Below are 23,933 nucleotides of genomic sequence, written 5' to 3' on the forward strand. Positions count from 1 at the left end.
GAGGGGGGAGGGGGTCAAAAACCACGATTTTTCTGTCCACGTGGTATATGGACGGCCCCTTTGTCGGCCGATTATGTTGTCTTTCCTTGACTCACATGACGCCGACGATGATTGGTTTTATGCATTATATTTTCTACACCCTCTGTGTGGTTGGCGTGGTGGTGTGGATAGAGTGCGCGTGTCGCAGTTGTTTTTAGTAATGTTCCAGGTTCGAATCCCGTCGCGGGCACAATTTTCGTTAATCTGCTTTGAAAAGATTTTCGTGGAAATTGGGTGAGAGAAAAATTAACAGAACGAAAAGAAATTATCTGCAGGTTGAAGCGATTTTCAGTTATCATGAATCGCTACTCTCGAAAGAAGTGCTGGAGGGGAAAAGTGTTCCTCAAGCAAAATAGTGAAAATAAGCTCTCCCGCCGCCGTGAGAATAGCCATATTTCGTATCGCTGAAACGAAAATTACGAACCCTGGTTGTTGCCAAGATTATGGCTTAGCGGGAAGAATAAGTCGCATCATGTCCGTCAACTTTGACCGGTCGTCCGCCGTCCGGTACCTATAACAACCTTAAATATTTCAAATTATGTTTTAAAATATAGTTTCTGCTCTTTCACTTTTATGACCAACTGCTGACCGTTACCGAAGTAGAATTTGAATTATGCTACTGAAAAGCCCCAAACTATTGAATGTGAGTAGAAATCTACTCTCTTTGGAAAAATAATGCTACTCAGTTTTTGACATTTTCGATGAAATACAAAACTGAGTCGAATCCTACTCACTTTTGAGTAAATTTCAACGAGCGTGTACAGAGCTTTTGTGGGGTGTGAATTGAAGGTTGTTTCAACAAGTGCATCTGGGGAAGTAAAAATTGAACTGTGATGAAGATCAGCTCGACAAGCTGCTGCTTTGGTGCGGTTGCCGTCGTCTAATGAAAACGAGAAAAATGTGAAGTCGCAAGTGGAGTGAAATTGAAACGTGAAATTTTGGGTAATTCTTCGATTTTCACCCACACCGATTTGGATGGGTTTCACTGGATAATGCCACTTCGTTTGACGGCTAATGGTCCGAAGATATTCTCGTAGCCACCTTTTCCAGAATAAATTGGCGTTGATTTGGGAGGCTTTCCAGCTGTTGACAAGCGTAGCGGGGGTATCAGTATAGGGCACCAGGAGGAGCCCAACAGGAAATGGTTGGGCGTTAGTGCTTCGCTCTCGGCATCTTCAATGGGAACGTAGGTGAGCGGGCGGGAGTTTATTATGCCTTCAACTTCCATCAAGCTGTTACGAAGAACTTCATCGGTTGGAGTTCTCGGAAGCTGCATCTTACCCAAAACGGTTTTCACCGATTGTACCAGCCTTTCCTAGCATCCACCCATATGTGGACTGCTTGGAGGCAGGAACGTCCACTTGGTATTCGGTGTAACGAATTCTTGCATTAGCTGATCCTGGTCCAAGTGTCGAACAGCTTCGGTCAGTTCGCGGTTAGAGCCCACAAAATTCGTTCCCCTGTCGCTAAACAACTCCAAAGGGGTCCCTCGTCTGGCCATGAAGTTCCGCAAGGCCATGATGCAGGAGCTAGTATTGAGTGAGTGTGCGATTTTTATGTGGATAGCGGGTACCGCCAGGCACGTGATCAGCACGCCCCATCTCTTCTCGGTACGCCTTCCCACGACGACTTGAATTGGTCCGAAATAATCGATCCCGGCAAAAGAAAATGGACGAGAGTATGCAGCTAGCCGAGCTGAAGGGAGATCGGCCATAACGGGTGGCTGGGGTTGAGCCCTAGCGTTCTTGCAGTGCTGACATTGTCGACGAACCTTGTTGCAAACACTACGGAGCCGTGGGATCCAATACTTCTGGCGCAGTTCGTTAACGATAGTTTCGTGATTGAGGTGGTGGTAGCGCTCATGGGTGAATTGCACCACCAATATCGTAATCGGGTGCTTCCTCGGCAACACAATGGTATGGATAGCTTCAGCGTCGACATACTGACAACCGCTAGTCCTTCCTTGCGTGCGGAGAACTCCGTGAACGTCTAGAAAAGGCGATAACTTGTAGAGCGAGCTACTTTTTGGTATAGTCATCTCCTCTTTTTCCTTCTCGCTACTTTGTAGAAATGCAATTTCTTCGCCATACGCATCCAGCTGAGTTTGACGGTAGATGCAGCGTTCCGCTTCAATCAGCTCCGGCTGCCTCAGAGTACCGGTGACTAATGGCCGCTTTTGGATTCTAGTACGCAAGTTTCCTACGAACCGAAGAATATACGCTGTGGTTCGTACAAGCTTCCGCCAGTTGGAATATTTGGCAAAGTTGAGTACGGTTTCGTAAACTGCGTGCGCATTGACTGAGGCGACAGCTCCTTCGTGATACTTCGGCTGCGCTGGCCAGGTGTTTTGTTGCTGCCACATGAAATCTGGCCCCATAAACCATCGGCTCGACGGAGAGAGGTCAGGCAGCTTCTGCCACTTCGTACCTTCATCAGCTACGTTCAGCTTTGTAGGTATCCACAGCCACTCAGATGCTTCGGTGTTTCCAAGAATTTCTCCCACTCTAGCGCCAACGAATCTGTCGAATCTCCTGTGATCCGAACGTAGCCAACATAGCACGTCTTTAGAATCAGACCAGAAGAACCGCTCGCGTATATGATTTCTATGAGTTTCTCCTATCATCTTCGCTAGCCTGGCGCCAATCACCGCTGCTTGAAGCTCCAGCCGTGGGATCGACACATAGTTCAGAGGGGCGACGCGTGTTTTGGCCGTTACGAAAGCACATTCGACAGCATTTCCCTCCTCGAATCGAAAGTAGGCGACCGCTGCGTACCCTTTCTCGCTCGCATCGACGAAGACGTGCAACTGGACTATGTTGCTAACTGTTGACGAAGAGGTCATCGTGCGGTAGCACCGCGGAACAGAAACTGTGTCCACTTCATGCAGTTCACTGAGCCAGATTCTCCACTTTTCTTGGTGCTGATCGTGTATCGGCTCGTCCCAGCCAATCCTGGAAAGCCAAATCTCTTGTATTAGGGCTTTCAAATACATCAGAACATTCGCGAGGAGTCCAAGAGGGTCGTACACCAACATAAGAATTCGCAACACTTCCCGCTTGGTTGGAATTTGTTCTCCGGATAGAAACTCTTGGCGACACCGCTTAGACATTTTAAACGTGAAGGTGTCGCTGATCGTATCCCACCACATACCGGGAACCTTCTCGGTCGCCAGCTCTGCAGACTTGTTTAGATCCTTCTGGAGAATCCTTTGCTCACCCATACAGTCTAACACGTTTTTACTTTTTTGAAGTTCAACAGCCATCCCCGGATCTCGAATCCACCTTCAGCGTGTATCGGATGTAAGTCTTGCGCGAGCTTAACGGCTTCTGCTTCGGTTTCAACACTGTCGAGCATATCATCCACATACGTCCCTTTGCATATCGCCTCTACAGCTTCGGATACTGATTGCGTACCGTATGAATCTCCGAAAGGTGGAAACGTTGTTCTGGGTTCACTGCACTGGCTATTTCGGCCGCGAAAACTACTGAATCTTGTTCGTATCGGCCTTGTCCCCTTGTCCACGCAATGCAAAGTGGAGACTTCTCGCCGTTGAGATTCAGCTCCTTCCACAGACTGTGCTCCATTAGTGTCGACGTCGATCCAGCATCAGAGAAGGCGTATGTGGTAATCGATTTCCCATTTCCGTGCAGTGTAACGCGCACGTACTTCAGCAGCACATTTGGCAACGAGTTGTGATGCGCGTTCACCGATGCGTTCTGAACTGGAGCGCTTGATGACGGCTTCTTGTGTTTACTGTCGCCGTGCAGCAACTGATGATGTGGGAAACTGCATCCGCCCTGGTTGCACGGAATTTTCCTCTCACAAGTTTTGAAGTGCTTCGTCAAACACTTCCGGCAGATTTTCAGGTCGTTCACCAAAGCCCATCTTGCGTTCGTCGACATCTTCAGGAAACTGCTGCACTTCCCGAGACTACTATACGCATTGCTGCACGCAAGACATGCTTTGCGATCGTTCTGCTCGTGTGGTTGAACGGAGTGCGCGTGTACGTAGGCTTTGTCCTTCCTGGTCTCCGTCTTCTGTGGTTTGGTCCAAGCCGCCGGTCTGATTACTTGGCTGAACGCCTCAACCATCTCTCCCAGCCAGTCGTTGAACTCCAACAGCGTATCAGCTCCAATCTCCTTCCGATGAAGCAGGTCGAATCGGGTTGCACATAGGCATCAAGTCTTGAAGTTTGCTCAACAGTTGGACGTGGGCGTGGGGTGGCTCTACCCGCCTTCTGACGGCAAAGGGAGTGGTGAGGATCACTCGGAAACCTGGCTAAGCGCCAGCATCCTATCGTGGTGGACTCCCCAAAACGAGATACCGATGTTCGTTGCTGCAGGCTATGCAGCCAACCTTGAGAGTGCGATGTGCACTAGCTCCTCTCTAATGCAATGCCTTCTTGGTGGTTCCGGAGAGACGAAGGATTTGACGACCATGGGAATTTGTTTAGTTGGTCGAGGAGAGAGTAGTCCTTTTGTTATAGAAGACGGCCTTAACCCTACACTACCCGGACCTTTCTGTTCGGGTGTCTTTTGAGCAGATTATCCCCCCCATGGTTTAGAAGAAAATAAAAACACTACATCAGCAATTATGCTTCGTCTAGCACCTCAACATTTGAAAAACGAGAAAGGCAAACAAAAAAGTTTGCAAATCGGCCACTTTCTAAAAACTCAACTTTAAGATACTAGCGTTTCACGCTTTGTCTTTTCCTATGGAGGGCGTGCACTGTAAATTTCGATGTAGCGTTCCAATCGTAAATTGTCTATACTAGCTATGAAACGAAAAATCGATTCTTTTTATTTGTCTTAAGGACAAGGTATTTGGAGTACATTGCTCAAAATTTCTAGAGCACCGTTTTTTAGAACCGTTGAACGGATTTGGATTAAAATGCATCACGCTGTTGACAACCACTGAACAATTAGCGTGATGCATTTTCATCCAAATCCGTTTAACAGTTCTAATAAACTGTGCTCTAGAAATTTTGAGCTATGTACTCCAAATACCTTGTCCTTAAGGTATGCAACACCTGTAGAAATGCTCACAGATCACCTAGCTGAGAAGCGGGCTTTCTCTCAGTGGGAACGTTACGCCAAGAACAGAGACGGAAGAGCAAAAAAAAGTGAATATGTTGTCCTGAAAACAACGATGCCCCAACTATTGCGTTGTTGTATAAAAAATGCCTGATTGAACGCTGAGTAACATTATATGCCCGAAATAAATTCCAACTATACATTTCATACTATAAGACAGTTTGAATGCCCTTTGCTTAATGGCCAATCTGAATAATCGCTTCGTTCGATCTCCATTTAACCCCGGCCAAAGCAAATTGCTGCCATTTATTCCTCCAAATTGCCCTTAATAACATTCCCTCAGTCATAAAAACGACCAAATAATCAGCCTCTCAGAAAAGTATTCGCCCACCATTTCCGACAAGGCTCCTGATTAAGTATTTCCATTTACCGCCGAGGTAGCAATTCTCCATCCGTTTTGGCTGGGAGGAAAACATCTCAGCTTCATAAATAGCAGAACACACCCCAAGAACAACGAGGGAGGGGTTCAATCTATATTCAACACCCCCCGTCCGACAACCATCAAACCAACCCGCACGTTTGAGTGCAGCAGCCAAGAGAGAGGGCGCCCATTGCAAAATTCAATAACAAACGGCAAAAAATATCCGCAAAATTTATTAACCTCCCACTCCTCACTCGGAAATGGCGAATCGGACCAAGAAGGAATAAGCAAACAAGAAAGCACCGACATCAGCTCCACTCAGATAAATTACAATCATTTATAACGCTGAATTGGGTTTATTTTGTTGCTTTTCCATTCCATCCAGACCGAACTGGATGAATACAAAGCATCCCCAGAAGCACATAAGCTCCGTTCACGACTTGGGAAATACATAGATGGGTGTAGCCAGAAGGAGTCACAGGGAGTAAGGCCAGGATGCAGAAAATTCGAGCAATCTAAATAAACTTCACTGAATTAGACTATTAACTCTCCATTACACAGCTCTGTGTAATGAAGCATGCTCGCACCCCCTTTCCGAAAACCAGGATACACGCCCTTGGGACCCGACTCCACATTCACGATGGGCGAAGGCATCCTAGTATCAAATCGACGCACATCTATTTATTTCCTCTGATATGAATAGAATAAGGGTTAGAGAGGCTAAACCTCCATACCCGCACGGAAACATTCAACGAAATGGGAAAGCCACAGTCAAACAATCAGTTTTCTTGGTAAGCCTTCGCTATTTATTCCATTAGTCGCTAACTGAAACCTTCCACCCCCGTTGTCCTCTCTTGAGCATGGAATTCCCCCAACGGTAACCTCCTAAAGTGATATTAATACATCGTCCGTCAGTTTCCCCAATCAAGAACAAGAATCCGTCGAAGAAAAGCCAAAGCAGTCATCGGACATCCATCCATGCTGTCCAATGACAGAACGAGCAATGCGCGGAGATAATGGAGCCTAACGATAATAAATGGTGGACTCGTGGACTAGCACTATGGCCCCGAGTGGCCACGCAAGTGGGAAGAAAGAGAAGCCATGTGAGAGATGCAGTTGTACCGTTGTATTGGTGAGAAGCAAAATAGGAGGCGTGGCTTGATATTACTGAAGATGTAGAAGTGCTGCTTTCATTCGGAGGAGAAATTCATTCGCCAGAGCATGCATATTTTCAGGGGTATTGGGACTTTTTCGGATCAAGTGATGCTTTTTCGAGGATGAAAACTTTCAATTCTCATTCGAATTGAAAGCTGTTAGGTGGCATGAGTTGAGCAGTGAAGTTGTAGCTTTTACCGTCATTATAAATAACCAATTCTGGAGTTAGTTACCTAATGGTCGTAGGGTTTTGAACTACTTGGGCACCCGCGTCAATTCCCGGCACCTCACAACATAGGGGGATTAGGGGCATAATGGACACCCGGGGCGAAATGGACACCCATGTTTTTGCCGAAACCGTTGACTTTTATGTTAAACTTTTAATGCACAAGTGTGAAGGAACAAGACATTGTTCTATTTTTTCAAATGTACCATTTATATTCCTCCAAAATTACCAAAATATCATTGAAATTGAAATATGTTTCATATGGGTAAATTCTTATAATTTCGAAGCAGCAGCAAATAAGGTATTACGAATGTTGGAGTGTGTCCACAAAAAAAAAACAAGTTAATTGTTACCTTATCTACATGTATACGCAGATTTATCAATGGATAAAGTATTATATTTTTGATCAAAATTTACTTAAATTAGCAGTTTCAATGTTGTAGTCGATTAGGGGCGAAATGAACACTGGCAATTATAAATGGATGTACGCGCGTTGCATACTGTTAGGCGTTTTAGTGATATTGGAAAAAATCTATCCGATTATTTTAGCCTAAAAATTCATTTAATTAACTTTGAAGTTATGTAAACTCGTCTAAGATGGAGTATTATATCTACTACATTGATCTCCGTAGGCAAATTACTTAACTGGTCGATGTTATCAAAGATACAGCATAAAATATGCAGGGGTGTCCATTATGCCCCGATGGGTGTCCATTTCGCCCCGTACCTTTCCTGCCAGCCCCAAAAAACACACGGTTTACAATTCATTATTTCTTCACAATAATGAAATTCTACCTGCTGTAAATGATTGAAATACGTAGGAAACAAGTTAAAGTTGTAAGCCAACTGCCCAAGTAACACAGAAAACATCTTGACAAATTAAAAAAATAAAGAATGTCCTATTTGTGTATTATAAGTGGCTGTGTCAACATCTTATGTTATAATTCGGCTTTAATTATGTTATGTAATAACAAATTGATGGAAAGTTCTTCAGTTCTTCGATGGTTATAATTGTGTTTAGAATATGTTGATTGCATGCCATTTTCATCAATAACCTACTTCCTAGATTTCGTAGCATATGAGCATTGCACCTCAGGTTTAACAGTCGACAGAATGTATTCTTCATCAAGATGATGGAATCTGTATTAAGAATGATTGCCTTGTGGTAAATTTGTTGACAGCACGAACCAATTCTTCATAAATCTTGATAGTGCAGTTTCCTTGACATCCTTGTCCAAAGCAGAATCTGAATATGTAACTATATGAAAAATTACGAGATAAAATCGTCAATATAAGACGCTTCACTTCATGGGCTTGAATTAGAGAGAGGTTATGTTGAGGTTCACAGCAATGACCCAGCTATGGGAACTAAATTTCAGCTCAAATTTTATCTGTTTGTAAGACAACACCACAAACACCTGTACTTACTACTGCCACTTACAATACTTTGCACATAAAATTCGCCCATTTCTCTAATTAGATACATTTTAGTTAAAAGTTAACTGAGGTGGTAAATTTGGATCAAACAACAACAAATCTTCAATAGTTTGACTTACAAACGTCGTCAAGGTTCATTAAGGTTTTATCCTTGAATAAGTTTTGTTTGCGCGAAAATTACTACCGCAAGACAGTTATACAACTTATCGGTGGAGTGTGTTGAAAATATGTGCATAACATGTTATATAACAGTTTTTACAATATTTTCCAATATACTTCGTTCGACTGTGGTTAAAGAGCGTAGATTGAACGTTGTTTCAACTAATCAAGTTGCAAGAAGTATTTCCAGTTTTGGATGTCACATTTTTTTCCCCAGTGACAGTGCCGGCTAAAATGTTCAACCACATTTGATACTAAATTTGACAGATTTATTTCTACTGCATTTCCTTTTCGTCTTATTTTACTGTTGTGCTTCAAAAGGCACAGAGCCTGTTACTAAGCTTCGAGCTTTACGAACACTTTTACTTACACAGTCGTAGAAATTTAAAAATGGGGTATATGATATATTTGAAAGATGTTCCGAAAACTTCTAAACGGCACTGTAGGCGAGGAACTGCCATGTTGTTTCTGTATTGGGAATCAAAAAAATGATCTCAAAATTCCTTGTTTATTCTGGTTTTGTATTGCATATATAGTTCAGTTCAATGGCGCATGCAATATTGAGGCGTTTTATCAGCAGTTTTGCAATAAATCTTAAACCGCATGTGAACGCAAAGTACCACTACTGGGGGAATTGGTGCACATCATCCCTATACATATTATTTAGAGATATTTAAAGCTTACCGACTTTATCACTAGACATTTTATTTTTCAAGTTAAAGGAGCAGCTGCAAATAATTTAGCAATTCATTTGTTTTGTTTATCTGTCAGCTGCTGCATATTCATATGTACATACCAAATTGACATGTGCTACCATGTTATATAAATGCTTTTTTGACGTTGTTATACTTTCAAATAACTCGACTTCAATCAGAGCTTGAGGTTAGCAGTATTAATGTTTTGCGTTAGTTATATGGCTTACTTGATAGCTTGATTTTCACCAATGCATGAGGTTTAAACAAATAAGTATTCTGCATGTTTCTGTTACTGACAGATAACCTGATTTAAACTAATTATTTTTTTGATTTACATAAAAAGTTCCTCACACGTCATGATTAGTCTCATAATTGTATTTTAATACATCTTATATGACATGCAAGATGTTTTATAAGCCGCCATTTTTTGCGCTGTTTTGAATATATAAGTATCCTATAATACGTTTGAAATTCATGAAAAATACACCAGCTCAGGCTAGTATAGTGAAATTTAAACTGCTATATAACAAGTTGTGTTACTTGGGTGATAATATGTTAAGATTTTGTCCGTTATCCCAAGTAACAATTATACTTTTGTGGCAATCCTGAAGTAATTTCTGAGATTGAATAATAAAACTTAGCAATAAAGCTTTTTGTTCTGCAAATCCGAGATTAAATAGGCATAAAATATCCATAAGACTAATCTGGCCCACTCTTCAGGAGATCTTCAAGGCTGCTTTTGAAGACTGCTTTGAAACTAGTTGTATTTATGTACTTACACTGATGATTGATTATAAGAACTTCATAAAACTTTAACAAGAATAGCTTGAGGCATGTTGATCTTTTAGCTGTCTTTCTCAAAAGTGCTAATAGTGCATAATAAATGAAACCGTTTACCTAAGCATTATGCAGATGCGAACTAGTTTTGTTTCATGGATGAAATGTTAAATGAACTGCGAATTAATTTTCATCAAATTCAAATTGCTTAAGCATTAAAATTGTCTAACAGATCATTGATGACAGGGAATCAAAATTTTCCGTGCCATACCCACTTTTTCGTTGATATGCCACACAAAACATACGAAAATAACAAAGCGCCTCAAAAATAATATCATTCATTAATACACGAGGACATACATTTCCCATAAAAACAAAAGTCTACGCCACTTTTTCAATTCTTTCTAAACATGGCTGCCGTTCCAAGCGAACAAAACTCATGCAGCCGCCATCAATTGTTATTACCTTTAATCTAAACCACCTCAAAACAATGATGGAACCAAGTCGCCTTGCATGAAATCTACAACATTTATTGAAGATTGTTTTTACTAGTGATAATCTTAAGGCAGATTTGTTCATCTTAAATGAAACTTATTCGTTTTATTCAAGAGTAACAGCCTTTGGTAATTGTTTGTTTACCTTTTTGGAGCTAGAAAGTTGTTTCTGTACATTTTGCGTCAGGAAGTGCCAATTGTATTATAGTTTCGTGTATTTAATTAGTGCATTACTAAAATTTACTAGTATTACACTATTTAGCATGAGCATGCGAAGAGTCACAGTAAGTACCCATTTCATTTTTGATTCAAGTTGCTGTGGCTTGTTTGAGTAACTGGCTGAAGGTTGGACGACAGCAGCAAGTTACTCGCATTTTTGATTGGCTATAAAATGAATATTTCGTCGATATGATTACTTTTGAGCACCAAAACGGCTAAATTTACAGTGAGCAAAAATGTTTAAGTGTTTATATTTGCATAAGAAAGCCAATTTGTTGCATAATTTATTATTTACAGTTCGTTGTTTTATTATTCCGCTTAGTTCTTGTTCCAGGGTAGAGGCTCTAGTTCAAGAATTGAAAGCTTTAGGAAGTTTTTAAAGGAGAACAACTCAGATGAATTGTACTTGAATAAACGAAGCATAAACTTTTGATAAAATTTGTTGATGTTATGTGTTGAAAATAACTTCAAATACGTCTTAAAACTTATTATAAGATGAAATGCCTTAGTGTATCAAGTTGTTTTATGCGTGATTTTTATAATTAATTTGAAGAAAACTTAAAAACCGCATACGAACGGAGATTATTTTCTCTTGATAAAAACAACTATAAATCTTTCATGAATTCTTCATGCTATGATAAAGCTTCCATAAAAATAAACAAATCTAAAAGGAATTTAAATTGTTACTTGGGATAAAGGCCTAACATACTCATTTGCTTGGGGTGTCCATTATGCCCCTAATCCCCCTAACAAATCAAAATATCACTTGCCGCATATTTTCCAAACGCACTTTCGTGGGTTATCAATGGAGACGCAACATTTCCGCAACGGGATCCACAGTCAATGAACTACACGTTTACTCTGAAGCCACTCAAGTGCTCAAAACAAAAATTACACGCGGACGAGTGCACTTCGGCAGGTGCCGAAGTGATTTCCCATTTGATTTTGCTGAAGTTCGGCACTGAAGGAAATTGGTGCTGGACTAGGTGCAGTAAACTTCAAAATCAACTTTCCGGCAGAAAATCATTACAACACCTACCTACCTTGTTGGCTACAAAGTAACTTTACTCCAATGCCGAGCGTATAGTAGAGCACCATCTTCGTCGGTCTTGGGCGATGTTCCTCCAGTTTCTCCGAACGTGTAGGGATCGTAGATCTTCTTCAACCGCGTGCAGCCAGCGAGTTCGCGGCCGCCCACGAAGTCGCCTACCTCTACCGGTTCTCTGCTGAATATTGTTTTCGCTATTCTTTCTTCCGACATTCGCACTACGTGTCCAGCCTACTGAAGTCTGCCGTATTTTATACGTTTCACAATATTCGCATCTTCGTACACTTGGTACAACTCGTGATTCATGCGTCTGCGCCACACTCCATTTTCTTGTTTCCCACCGAGAATTGTCCGCAGCACTTTGCGCTCAAAAACTCCAAAAGCTTTTCGGTCTACCTCCTTTAACGTCCACGCTTCGTGACCGTAGAGGGCAACCGGAAGAATCAGCGTCTTATACAGAGCGAATTTTGTTTGTGTTTGCAAGTTACGGGACCTAAGCTGGCTAAGCAATCCGTAAAAGGCCCTACTCGCAGCTGCAATACACCTTTTCACTTCACGGGAAACGTCATTGTCACATGTCACAAGTGTTCCAAGATAAACAAATTCTTCAACAACTTCAAACACTTCCCCATCAATCAATACCTCAGCACTAACACCACTAGGCCTGCTTCTGTCTCTACCCGCTATCATGTACTTCGTCTTGGTAGAGTTAATCGTCAAGCCTATCCTCGCTGTCTCTCTCTTCAGAGGAGCATAAGCTTCCTCCACTGCCCTACGATCGATGCCGATGAGATCAATATCGTCCGCAAAACCGAGGAGCATGTGCGACCGTGTGATGATAGAGCCATTCCTCTGCACGCCTAACCTCCTAATCGCTCCTTCGAGTGCAATGTTGAACAATAAATTTGAAAGAGCATCCCCCTGCTTCAATCCATCCAAGGTCACAAACGACGTAGACACTTCGTCCGCGATCCGAATACTTGATTTTGATCCATCCAGCGTTGCGCGTATCAGCCTAATTAGTTTCGCCGGAAAACCATGCTCTGACATTATCTGCCAAAGCTCATTTCTTTTCACTGAATCGTACGCTGCTTTAAAATCAATGAACAGATGATGAGTCTGCAAGTTATATTCCCGAAATTTATATAGGATCATCCGCAGGGTAAACATTTGATCCGTCGTTGATCGGCCCTCACGAAAACCAGCCTGGTATTCGCCGACGAAGGACTCCTCAAGAGGTCGCAGTCTGTTGAACAGGACACGCGACAGTATCTTATACGCCGAATTTAAAAGGGTAATCCCTCTGTAATTGGCACACTCCAGTCTGTGCCCTTTCTTGTAGATTGGGCATATGAGGCCATCCAACCAACTAGTGGGCAATTCTTCATCCTCCCAAATCTTTATAATAATCTGATGGATTGATTGATGTAGCTGCTCGCTTCCGTGCTTAAGAAGTTCGACCAGGATGTCGTCCTTCCCAGCAGCCTTGCTGTTTTTCAGCTCCTTAAAGGCCTTTTTTGTTGGATTATATAACTGAGGCCAACACTGTCCACGGGGGACCACTACCCAGGGGAACCGACAACTACCGGGGAAGTTTCGGATCGCGTACGGCGGAGAACACGGAGCAAACACAGAGATGCGTGTGCACGTCGCGGCGGTCGGTTTATTTACTACATTCAACAATCATGTACAAAACAATAACAATATACATACATTAGGCAGGGTCGGCGCAGGGCAATGATGATAAACATCGCAACATATATTAGGCTGGCCCAAATATTCCAACACTCCTCCTCGATGTTGGTCATCACAATCACAAAGTCCGTTCACAAAGGTTACTATTTCACAAAGTCTTCACAAAGTTCACATTGGACACTACAGCCTACACACAAAGTTCCTCCTCCTGCACCGAACACTTCTGCTTCGTCAAGTATCACACAAAGAATCACAAAGTTCTTAACACTTAGCATCGGAGTCCCTCGTCATAACAATCAAAATATTCTTCTTCTTGGAACTCCTCCTCAGTGCGATGCCCAGCTGTATTTCTCCGGCGGTTGCCGATTTCCGCTCCTCCAGCTATCTTCAGGGCATACAGCTCACCACTAAGCTCCGCGACGGCTTCAACTCTTCCGCTGGAACTCACTATCTGGCACTTCGACTCCACAAAGTTCACTTTTAGTCCTTCCCGTGCCAGTTTCCGGACCGACAGCAGTCCGCAGTCCAGCTCCGGGACGTAGAGCACATTCCTCACTTTCACGGTGTTCATTCTTCCGTCTCCATCGACGCACTTCAGGAAGCCTTCTCCAACACCGGCGGAACTCAACACCGAGCCGTCCGCCAAGATCACTTCCTGCTTTACACTTCCGTCGAACTTCACGAAGAACTTCCGGTCACTGGTCATGTGGCTCGAGCAGCCACTATCCACGTACCAGCTGTTCCGTTTCCGGTCACCTCCGACGCCGAAACAAATTCCAGTATTCTTCTTCGCCACCGTCTTCTTCACTTCCGGATCTTTTCTTCCACTTTCACCAAGCATTGGGCACTCTCTCCGGAAGTGGCCCGGTTTCCGGCAGTTGTAGCACACACGCTGTCGCACTCGTCCGTTTCGTCTGCTTCCGTTCACTTTCAGCGCCCGGTCGTGGCGCTCCTCGGACGTTTCTTCTTGCCGTTTTTCCACCCGTCGTTGGTATTCGTCCATCAGCCGCTGCTTCACGAACTCCAACGACTGGTCGGCATCCAGACGGCTCTCCAAGGCCGTCACCAGTCCGTTGTAGGATTCCGGCAGACTCCGGTACACCATTGCCACCTGCAGCGAACTCTCGAGTTTCTGTCCCGCACACGATAACCGATCGAATAGCTCTTCGATCGCGAACAGGTGCTCCTCCATGTTCGCACCTTCTTCGTAGTTAAGACTACACAGCTTCTTCAGAAGCGACACTCGCGACGTAACCGTGGCTTTTTCGTGGTACTTCTTTAACTTTTCCCACACTTCGACCGCTGATTTCCCGTCTTTTACCAGCGGTAACTGACTGTCTTCGACGTTTAACACTATCAAGGCCCTAGCCTTTTGATCTTCTTTAGACCACGCCGTAGTCACCGGCACCGGTTTCGCTTCTGAAACCGTATGCCACAGATCGTAGCTGATTAATAACATTTCCATTTTGATCTTCCACGTTTGAAAGTTTTTATTGTTCAAACGCGCAATTAACACTTTCTCTGCCATTTCTTCGAAAATTCGTTTTTCCGTTGGCGCACACTGTGCTCACGAAGGTACAACCAACAACACTCGAACGTACCCGCCGTACCTACACACACGAAGGCGGTACACCGGCAGAGTCTCTTCGGTTCGATTTCGATCGAACACCACCACGGCTACAGTCACTTTTCGCGGGTCAAAATGGCACAATCTTCTTTCTTCTCGGCTGCGGGACATAAAATGGTGCACCACAGAGTCTATCCGGCACCTTGCAACTTGTTCTGGGCGCCGTTCCAGCAAAACGGGCAATTATTCCGCCGACCACTTTTACCACACAAAGTCTGTCCCACTCACAGCTGTTCTTCCACACAGCAGCTGCACTCGCCGAACGAACGTTTAATTAATTTTCTCCCACCGACCGGCACCACACAGAAGCAATCATCCGCGGGATGATTTTGCACTTCGCGACTGTTCCGAGCACTTTTCCGGTTCTTCACCACACTGGGCCCATTACCTGATGGATTATCACTGAGGCCAACAATGTCCACGGGGGACCACTACCCAGGGGAACCGACAACTACCGGGGAAGTTTCGGATCGCGTAACGGCGGAGAACACGGAGCACAAAGCAAGATACGTTTGCTCGTCGCGGTGGTCGGTTTATTTACTACATTCAACAATCATGTACAAAACAATAACAATATACATACATTAGGCAGGGTCGGCGCAGGGCAATGATGATAAACATCGCAACATATATTAGGCTGGCCCAAATATTCCAACATTTTTAACCTCATCCAGTGTTGGTGGTTCCACTGCTTGACTGTCATCCATTATGTTAATCCTGTTCCTGGGTGCTCCTTCGCTGCTACCATGCAACAAATCTTCGAAGTGCTCCTTCCACCTGGCTGCCACCATTGTTTTGTCTGTCAGCAAATTTCCTTCCCGGTCATTACATATGGCGGGCACTGGCGCAGTCTTGTGCCGCGCACCATTGACAGTTGCATAAAATCTCCGCATATCGTTCCTGTCCATACTTTCCTGCGCTTCAGCAATAACACTCTCTTCGTGTTGCCGTTTTTTCCTGCGGTGGATTCGTTTCTCTTCTGCTCTTGCAACCCTGTACCGCTCTCTGTTCTGCCGGGTACCGGCCACTAGCATTCGACTTCTGGCGGCATTCTTTTCGTTCGTCGCTCGTTGGCAGTCCTCGTCAAACCAACCATTACGTTGGCGTCGCTGAGCGGTACCAATCACCTCTTGCGCTGTTGTTGTCACTGCTTCGTGGATACTTCCCCACAAGCTGTTGACATCTCCAGATCCGTTGGTCTCTCCTATCCTCTCGTCTAGCTTCTGATGGTACTGTGCAGCAACCCCTTCGGCTGACAAGCGCTGGATATTGAAACGCATCGTCCTGTTGTTTCTTGAACTCGTGATGCTGGATAATCGCGCCCGAATTTTAGTGGCTACAAGATAATGATCCGAGTCGATGTTCGGGCCTCTGTAGGACCTCACATCTATGACGTCCGAGAAATGTCGCCCGTCGACCAGCACGTGGTCTATCTGGGAGCAAGTGTCACCACTCGGGTGTCGCCAGGTGTGTTTTCGGATATTCTTACGTGCGAAGTAGGTACTGCTGATTGCCATCCCTCTAGCAGCAGCGAATGTCACAAGGCGCAGACCATTATCGTTGGTAACAGAATAAAGGCTTTCCATTCCAATGACAGGCCGAAAGAAACTTTCTCTGCCGATCTGCGCATTTGCATCTCCGATGACTATTTTGACATCTTGTTTTGGGCACTCTCCGTAGGCCTTATCAAGGCTCTCATAGAACTCATCCTTCATGTCATTGGGTTTGTCGTTCGTTGGCGCATAGATGCTGATCAGGCTGTAGTTGAAGAACTTGCCCTTCATCCTCAACACACAGATTCGGTCGCTTATCGGCTTCCACCGAATAACTCGCTTCATCTGCTTCCCGATCACTATAAAGCCAACTCCACGTTCTGCCTTATCGCCGCCGCTGTAGTAGATGTGGTACTTGTATGAAGTGTTGGCGATGGGATCCACCGCTCGGAATTCGCGTTCTCCAGTTTTGGGCCAGCGTATCTCCTGGATAGCGGCCACATTAACGCCGACATTCCGCAGTTCACGAGCCAGGAGCCCAACACGTGCGGGTTCATTCAAAGTTCTCACGTTCCAAGATCCAACTTTCCAATCGTTGTCCTTTATTCGTTGCCGGGTCTGTTGCCTTTTTTTTTGTGTATTTTAACTAGGGAATCGCGCTACTTGGGCGGTGGCTTCTATATTCGTCTGTTTTCCATTATAACTCAGTCAATTTTGAACCAATTGACACAATTTTTGGAATGCGGTGAGATAGGTATAGTATCTACCCGTGTACAAAATTTCAAGTCAATTGGTTCAACATTGACTGAGTTATAGTGGAAAACAGACGAATATAACAGACGAAGAAATCCACCGCCCAAGTAGCGCGATACCCTAGTTGCTAATTCTACACTAGGGTCTGTTGCCGTTGAATCAATCCGTTTACTCTACTATTGCTTTTCTGGGTGTTTGAAGGTTTTCAGCAGGCTACCTTACCGGGGCCGCGCTGCCTACATTGCGTTGAAGGGGCTGCCTTCTTAGGTATAGCTGACGCAATACAGCATTTCATACTCAGCCGCTGCATGCCAGAACAGACGCTGTTTGAGCCGCACCTCCTTGGTGAACAGACGCTCGGGACGTACCTCCTCAATCTAGCTGAAGTCAGAAGGACAACAGTGCCCAGGCTGCACTACCAGCTAAGCACACAACTCTTAGCTGGCGGTCTTTGTCATCGTTTGACCCGTGGAAGCATGAGGTAGGAACTTGTGAGGACCAGAGCTATGTTGGACGCTCTCCTTATCGACTCACCGTTTTGCAGCCCATTCAACGTTTTGCAATCATTACAACAATTACTATTAATAACAAGTTCTTGCAATAAGGTATCTGATTTAGATGGATGAAATGGACGAAAACAGTCGTTTTGTTATGAATTTAGGTAATTCAAAATTGTGTTTACATGTAGTGCCGGGAATGGGGTCAAAAACCCAAAGTGCCCCAGATCCACAAAAAAAAAACACAATTAAGATTCAGAATTTGTTTGTAGGCTGCTTCAAAAGGTCAAAAAAATGCCATGCAAGGGTGGAGTATTGCTTAGCGTTTAGGTCTCCTTGCACCCATGTCACCTTTTGGGACAAATAAGATCGACAAAGGCATTCAGTCATTCAGTACCGTAAACCGGGGTCAAATTGATCTTAGGGTCGAAATTGATCACACGTTTTTCGGTTAGGTTTAGCATATTTTAAGTAATTTTCTTTCAAATATTGTGCAGTTGGGAACCGATACTAAACGGCATTTGTTTGGACACTATTTGAAGTATGTTTTATCTAACGAAAAATCGTCTGATCAATTTCGACCCGGAGATCAATTTGAACCCCGTTTACGGTACAGTTTGTAGAAGTCCTCTGCACAGAGAATGTAGGGTATCAGTTCCCTTAAGCATATACGACTTGTGGCTGCAGCCCGCCATCCTCGGCCGCGTCCCACACTTACCAGATCCTTCTGCACCTGGTCCGCCTGGTGCAGTGTTGGGGTTATTGGTGTTGGCGGCGATAGCGATGCTAGTCTCGCTGTCGCTACTGATGTTGTCTGACTCGATAATGTAGTTGATAATTATCTTGTGATGTTGGCTTTCTCCATTGCGGCAATCGAGATGATAAAAATCGACCTTTTCCAAGCCCCCCCCCCCCCTACGTCAAACTTTTTGTATGGGTCCTCAATATTTTTTGTAATGGTTGTCTTGATCTGCAAACACCCCCCCCCCTCCCCCCTAAAAGCGTGACGTAATTTGTGTACGGCCCCATACTACCGTGTGGGTTCTTTCGGCACCTTTTTTGATTATATCTTTTTTGTCAGATTATCCTCGAGTTGTCTGACTACGGCAGTTAGTTCGGCCACTTGCCGCACTAGTTCTGCAGTGGGACCATGATCTTTTGCTCTGTCTAACCGGGTATTTATGTTGCGTTTTGCTAGGGCACGTTTAAGATCGGAGATGCGCTCGTCTTTTCTTTTGGAGTGTTTTTTAACAGATTTTTCACCATCGATTTCAATTCGTCCATCTCGGAGTCTTTGCTGGCGATGACGATGCCAGCAAAGGATATCAGGTATCAGTAGGTCGGCTCCAGAGGTACGTTCTCCTTCATTTGGGAAATTTGGCAATGACCGCTTCCCGGACCTCGTAGTACCGGCGGGCTGCTGGGTACAATCTACCGAGGACGACCCGGAGATGTTGGATGGCGCCCTATTTCTTGTAAACTGGGCATTCACGGCTGGAAACTGCATGTTTCGTGTCGAGCTGTTGGTTCTTTTCGCGTTTCTTGTTTCCCTCGTCACAGTTTTTACAGTCGGTCGGTTCATCACAGTTTATCCTCCCTCTGGATACATCGGGCGCTGTTACTCCTTCAACACTGTTCGGGATGAGTTCCTCGCCATGGATCTTGCAACACTTACCGCAGGTTCGCTGAGGTGCCGAGCAACGCTTACCAGTGTGACCAAAGGTCCAGCAGCGGAAACACAGCATCGGGGAGAGATAGTAGTTCCTGGGAGAGATAGTAGGACAGGTTCGCCTTTCTCGATGCGGCGGTTGATGCGTCGTACCTCTTTGACGTTCTAGTTCGCTAGATTTCGAACAAGTATTGGTCGCTATGGTCCACGGTTTCGGGATTACTGTTGACATATCTTACCTGATTGAATGCTCCTCGATAGTGATACCAGTACCATCACTTGGTTGCTTCATTCGTAGCAGTTGTTGAACTTGTTCCTAACTACGCACCTTCAATACAAACGTCAGGTCACGGTTTTCCATAAACGCACCGGCAATAGTGTCACCGACATGTTTGTTGACTAACAGACGAAGGAGGATCGGTCGGAATGTAACCGGAGGTTCCGGACATTTTCAAGTAGTGAAGCTGCCCAAGTGTACCTTCAAGGTCCATGAAGGAGGGTTTTAATGTTCCTGTGTTTTTCCCCTGCGTTTTTCCGATTAGTGATACACTGGAACCTCTTTTTATGAACATGGCTGGGCTGCATAAATTACAAATGTGCATAAAATAAAAAAGGCATAAAAGAGGGAAATATGTGTGTGTGTGTGTGTGTGTGTGTGTGTGTGTGTGTGTGTGTGTGTGTGTGTGTGTGTGTGTGTGTGTGTGTGTGTGTGTGTGTGTGTGTGTGTGTGTGTGTGTGTGTGTGTGTGTGTGTGTGTGTGTGTGTGTGTGTGTGTGTGTGTGTGTGTGTGTGTGTGTGTGTGTGTGTGTGTGTGTGTGTGTGTGTGTGTGTGTGTGTGTGTGTGTGTGTGTGTGTGTGTGTGTGTGTGTGTGTGTGTGTGTGTGTGTGTGTGTGTGTGTGTGTGTGTGTGTGTGTGTGTGTGTGTGTGTGTGTGTGTGTGTGTGTGTGTGTGTGTGTGTGTGTGTGTGTGTGTGTGTGTGTGTGTGTGTACAATCCATCGCCCACTGACCGGCAGTGCTTTTATGGAAGAAAAATGTCTGCGTCTATTGTTGATATAGACGCAAATATTTTTAGTCCTGGAGATGGAAGGTGATAGCTCTACTGCACATCTAACGACCCATTTTCGAGGTATGCCTTGACTCGCACGTGCATCCTGAGGTCGTCTTCTGCAACAGTAAGCCCCGCATTAATGGATCCAGGTATCAAATGGATATCTGCAATTCATTAACACTTCCTGAAACAAAAATTTGCATTTTTGTTTCTGGCACGTATTTAGTGTAGGTAATTTCATATATATGAATAAAGTGGCGCAAGGAAAGGTCTCACCGAATTTCGCATAGTCTTCCAGTACTCTCAATTTTCCAGCAACGATGGATCCAGCAATACAAAGGCTTGATCAGCGGCATCGGGACTCATAGGCACATCCGGAATATACAAACGATATTGATTTCACTACACAAGAAACGACGTGGAGGGAACAATCGAGCTGACTTTACAGTAATACGCACATAAAAATTACTTTTTCACACGCGGAACAGGTCGGGTGGCGTAGACCCGGCCATAGTAGTGGAATTGTCGAATCAAATTCACCGGATGGCATAGCACCACATAATTCGACCAAAACCCCAATTAACCTCAATGCACGGAACTGGTTTAACTAAACTTCACCAACTCAAAAGCAGCGGCACATTTTTCACAAAAATCACTTCACCAAATGTTTTTCAATATGTTTTCGGCAATGCAAAACCTCACCGGCCATTTTCACTTTTCTTCGGCCGAATTGAATTCAATTTCACGAAGAAGCGAAAAAACGTAGGCATAAAAGAGGGAAATATATGCTTAAATTAAGTTTGGGTTTTAATGATGGAATCTAGTTCGCCAGAACAAGTCTTGCTCCTGGGCACGTGAAGTGAGGCTAAGAGGGTCTCCAGAAATTACCCAGTGAGCTCAAAAAAGGGGGTTCCAAGGGGCTTCAGGGGCGTTTTAAGAGGTTGTTTCAAGGGATTGAGGCGCCTTTTAAGGGCGTTCTGTCAAAATTTGATGGCGTTATAATGGGATTACGTGGAATTCAGGGGCATTCCATTTAAATAGTATTAGGTGGGTTTCAGGGACGTTTCAATGGGCTTTTAGAGCAATTTTAGTGATCTTAGGAACCCTTAAAAGTGTTTGAGGGGCGTTTCAATTTATTTCAGAGCCATTTCAGCAATCCTAAACGTTTTGGGAGCGCTTGATAAAATTTCAAGGGCGTTTTAAGAGGTTTTCAGATACGTTTTAGGGGGTTTCTGGATCCTATTAAAGGCGTCCCAAAATGCATTTCAAATCATCAGATAATGGTGATTTCAAGGACGTTTCGATGGGATTACAGAGGTTTCAGAGGTATTTCGAGGCATTTTTGGTCAGGGTCGTATCAGGGGGTTTCAAGAACACCTTTAAATCAGTATTTCAGAGTATTTCAGGAGCGTTCCCCCTCGAACCCCATGTAACGCACCGGAGAGGCTCCGAAACCCCCGTAAACACCTCCCTAACGTCTCTCAATGTCGCCAAAAATGCTCTGAACTTTCCTTCCCAAGTAACACACTTGTCACCGAAGAGTCACGGCGGCGCAGGTTTTTGTTGCGCATAAGTCACTATCACTTTCTTCTAACAAATAAACACTTACTTGGTAGAAGTAAGTCACAGTAACTTCTGCGCAACAAAAACCTGCGCCGCCGTGACTCTTCGGTGACAAGTGTGTTACTTGGGTTAAATGCCTTCAAAATCTCCCTTCAACCCTCTCGGACGCATCTTAGAGGCTCCGAAACCCCCGAAAACGCCTGCGTTACGCCTCTGACTCCCGCCTTAAATGCTCTAAGACTTCCTGAAATGCCTCCGAAACCCCCTTAAGACACACTCGGATCCCATGTAATGCACGTGAGACCAACGGAAACCTCCGAGGACGTACCTGTAACGCCTATAAAATACACCTCCTGGCCACCGTTGCAATAGTTCTCGCCATTACTACATTTTCTTATGCACTATATTGACTTTGAGTAGCTTTCCCTCTTTTTATGCAAGGCATAAATTTAAAGTGCATAAAAATAACATGCATAAAAAGAGGTTTTTTTATCACTGCAACTACCACTGGGGCCCCCTGGGTCCCCTGGGTGGAGGCGGAGGGTGATACTCTCCCATCAGTCCGACCTTTAACCTTCCTAAACTCGCGTGGTTGGCTTAAAGCTTCAAATGTTCCAAATGTTCTAGCAATAATATCCATGTGATCCACAAAACAGACATATTGGCCGAATTTCGTGAAAATCGTGCCTCGGCTGCTGAGCCCTGATCGTCGCATTACACCTTCCAGGCATGAGAGTCCACCTTGTCGTAGTACCCGGCGAGATTCGAACGAACTTGACAGATCGTCCGAAACCCTTACGCATTTTCTTACACCGTCCCTCGTCGCTTTCATCAATCTAATGAGCTTCCCGTAGAAGTCGTTCCCGTCCATGGTTTTCCATAGCTCTCTGCGGTCGATACTGTCATACACCGTCTTGAAGTTGATGAACAGGTGATGCGTTGGCACCTGGTGTTGGCAGGTGGCCAACTTTTCCGGGCCCATCTTGAAGAGTTCAGCTCCGATACCATCCTTACCAGCTGACGTATTGTCCTTGAGCTGCTGGATAACTTCCTTAACTTCCATTAACTTCGCTCATTGTAGTGGAAAGAGGGACATAACGCCCCGGCTAAGCATATGTGGTCATAAACCTCAAAAGTTGCTTATTTTAAGGTCGTATTCTGCCTTGGGGAGAAGTTTACTCTTTTACCTTTAGAGACTTCAACTTCCCGGGTAGAGCTTAATGGAAAAAGAATGGCAAATTTTATTATTTAAACAGAATGTTTGAATGGCAAAATGTGTTATTCGTTTGTTTGAAATAAGAGTTGAAATAACAAAAATATTAACAAAATTTTGGTAGTAGAAAAACTTAAAAATAACTTATTTTGCCATTGTAATAACAAAGTAATGGTAAAGCATGTGGATTAAATTGAAGAACAAAATAAGTTATTATTGAGATATTGATAACAAAACAAGACCCAAATTAACTGTTATCGGTGAATAACAAAATATGACATTCTTGAGTTATTGATAACAGAATAAGAACAAATTCAGCTGTTTATGTGGCGATCAAAATAATGGTAGGTTTAATTGTTCAAATTCAATTTTAAAATAAAGGTAGATTCAGTTATTATTAAATAGTATCCAATGCGAATCAAACACACAGCTGAGAATTCGGATTGGTTTACTTTTGCGAGATACGTCGAATTGAAAAGTTATGCTTGAAATATACAATATAATAGTTAATGGTACATTAAGAGTAAAATATGTTATGGTGCCTAATGTTTATAAATAATTTCTCACAATACCAAAATAATGGCAAATTCAGCTAGGAATGTAAATTATGTTTTTGTTTTGATATTTTATACAATTCATTATAAAAGGTGCTAAATTGTAAGTTTTACCA

The 23,933-nt window shown here is 43.9% G+C and overlaps 1 protein-coding gene across 1 annotated transcript; it reads right to left on the bottom strand.

Annotated features, from left to right (window-relative positions):
- Positions 1-1,354: 1,354 nt before the first annotated feature.
- Positions 1,355-2,881, bottom strand: LOC134286356 (uncharacterized). The gene has a single exon (XM_062847967.1). It carries the CDS (start codon positions 2,879-2,881, stop codon positions 1,355-1,357), a length of 1,527 nt encoding a protein of 508 aa, XP_062703951.1.
- Between the last annotated feature and the right edge of the window lie 21,052 nt (positions 2,882-23,933).

The sequence above is a fragment of the Aedes albopictus genome, chromosome 2, assembly GCF_035046485.1.
Source record: "Aedes albopictus strain Foshan chromosome 2, AalbF5, whole genome shotgun sequence".
NCBI lineage: Eukaryota > Metazoa > Arthropoda > Insecta > Diptera > Culicidae > Aedes > Aedes albopictus.

Excerpts from the sequence above, each read along its gene's own strand:
- LOC134286356 (XM_062847967.1), bottom strand. The coding sequence starts at position 2,881 with ATGACCTCTTCGTCAACAGTTAGCAACATAGTCCAGTTGCACGTCTTC.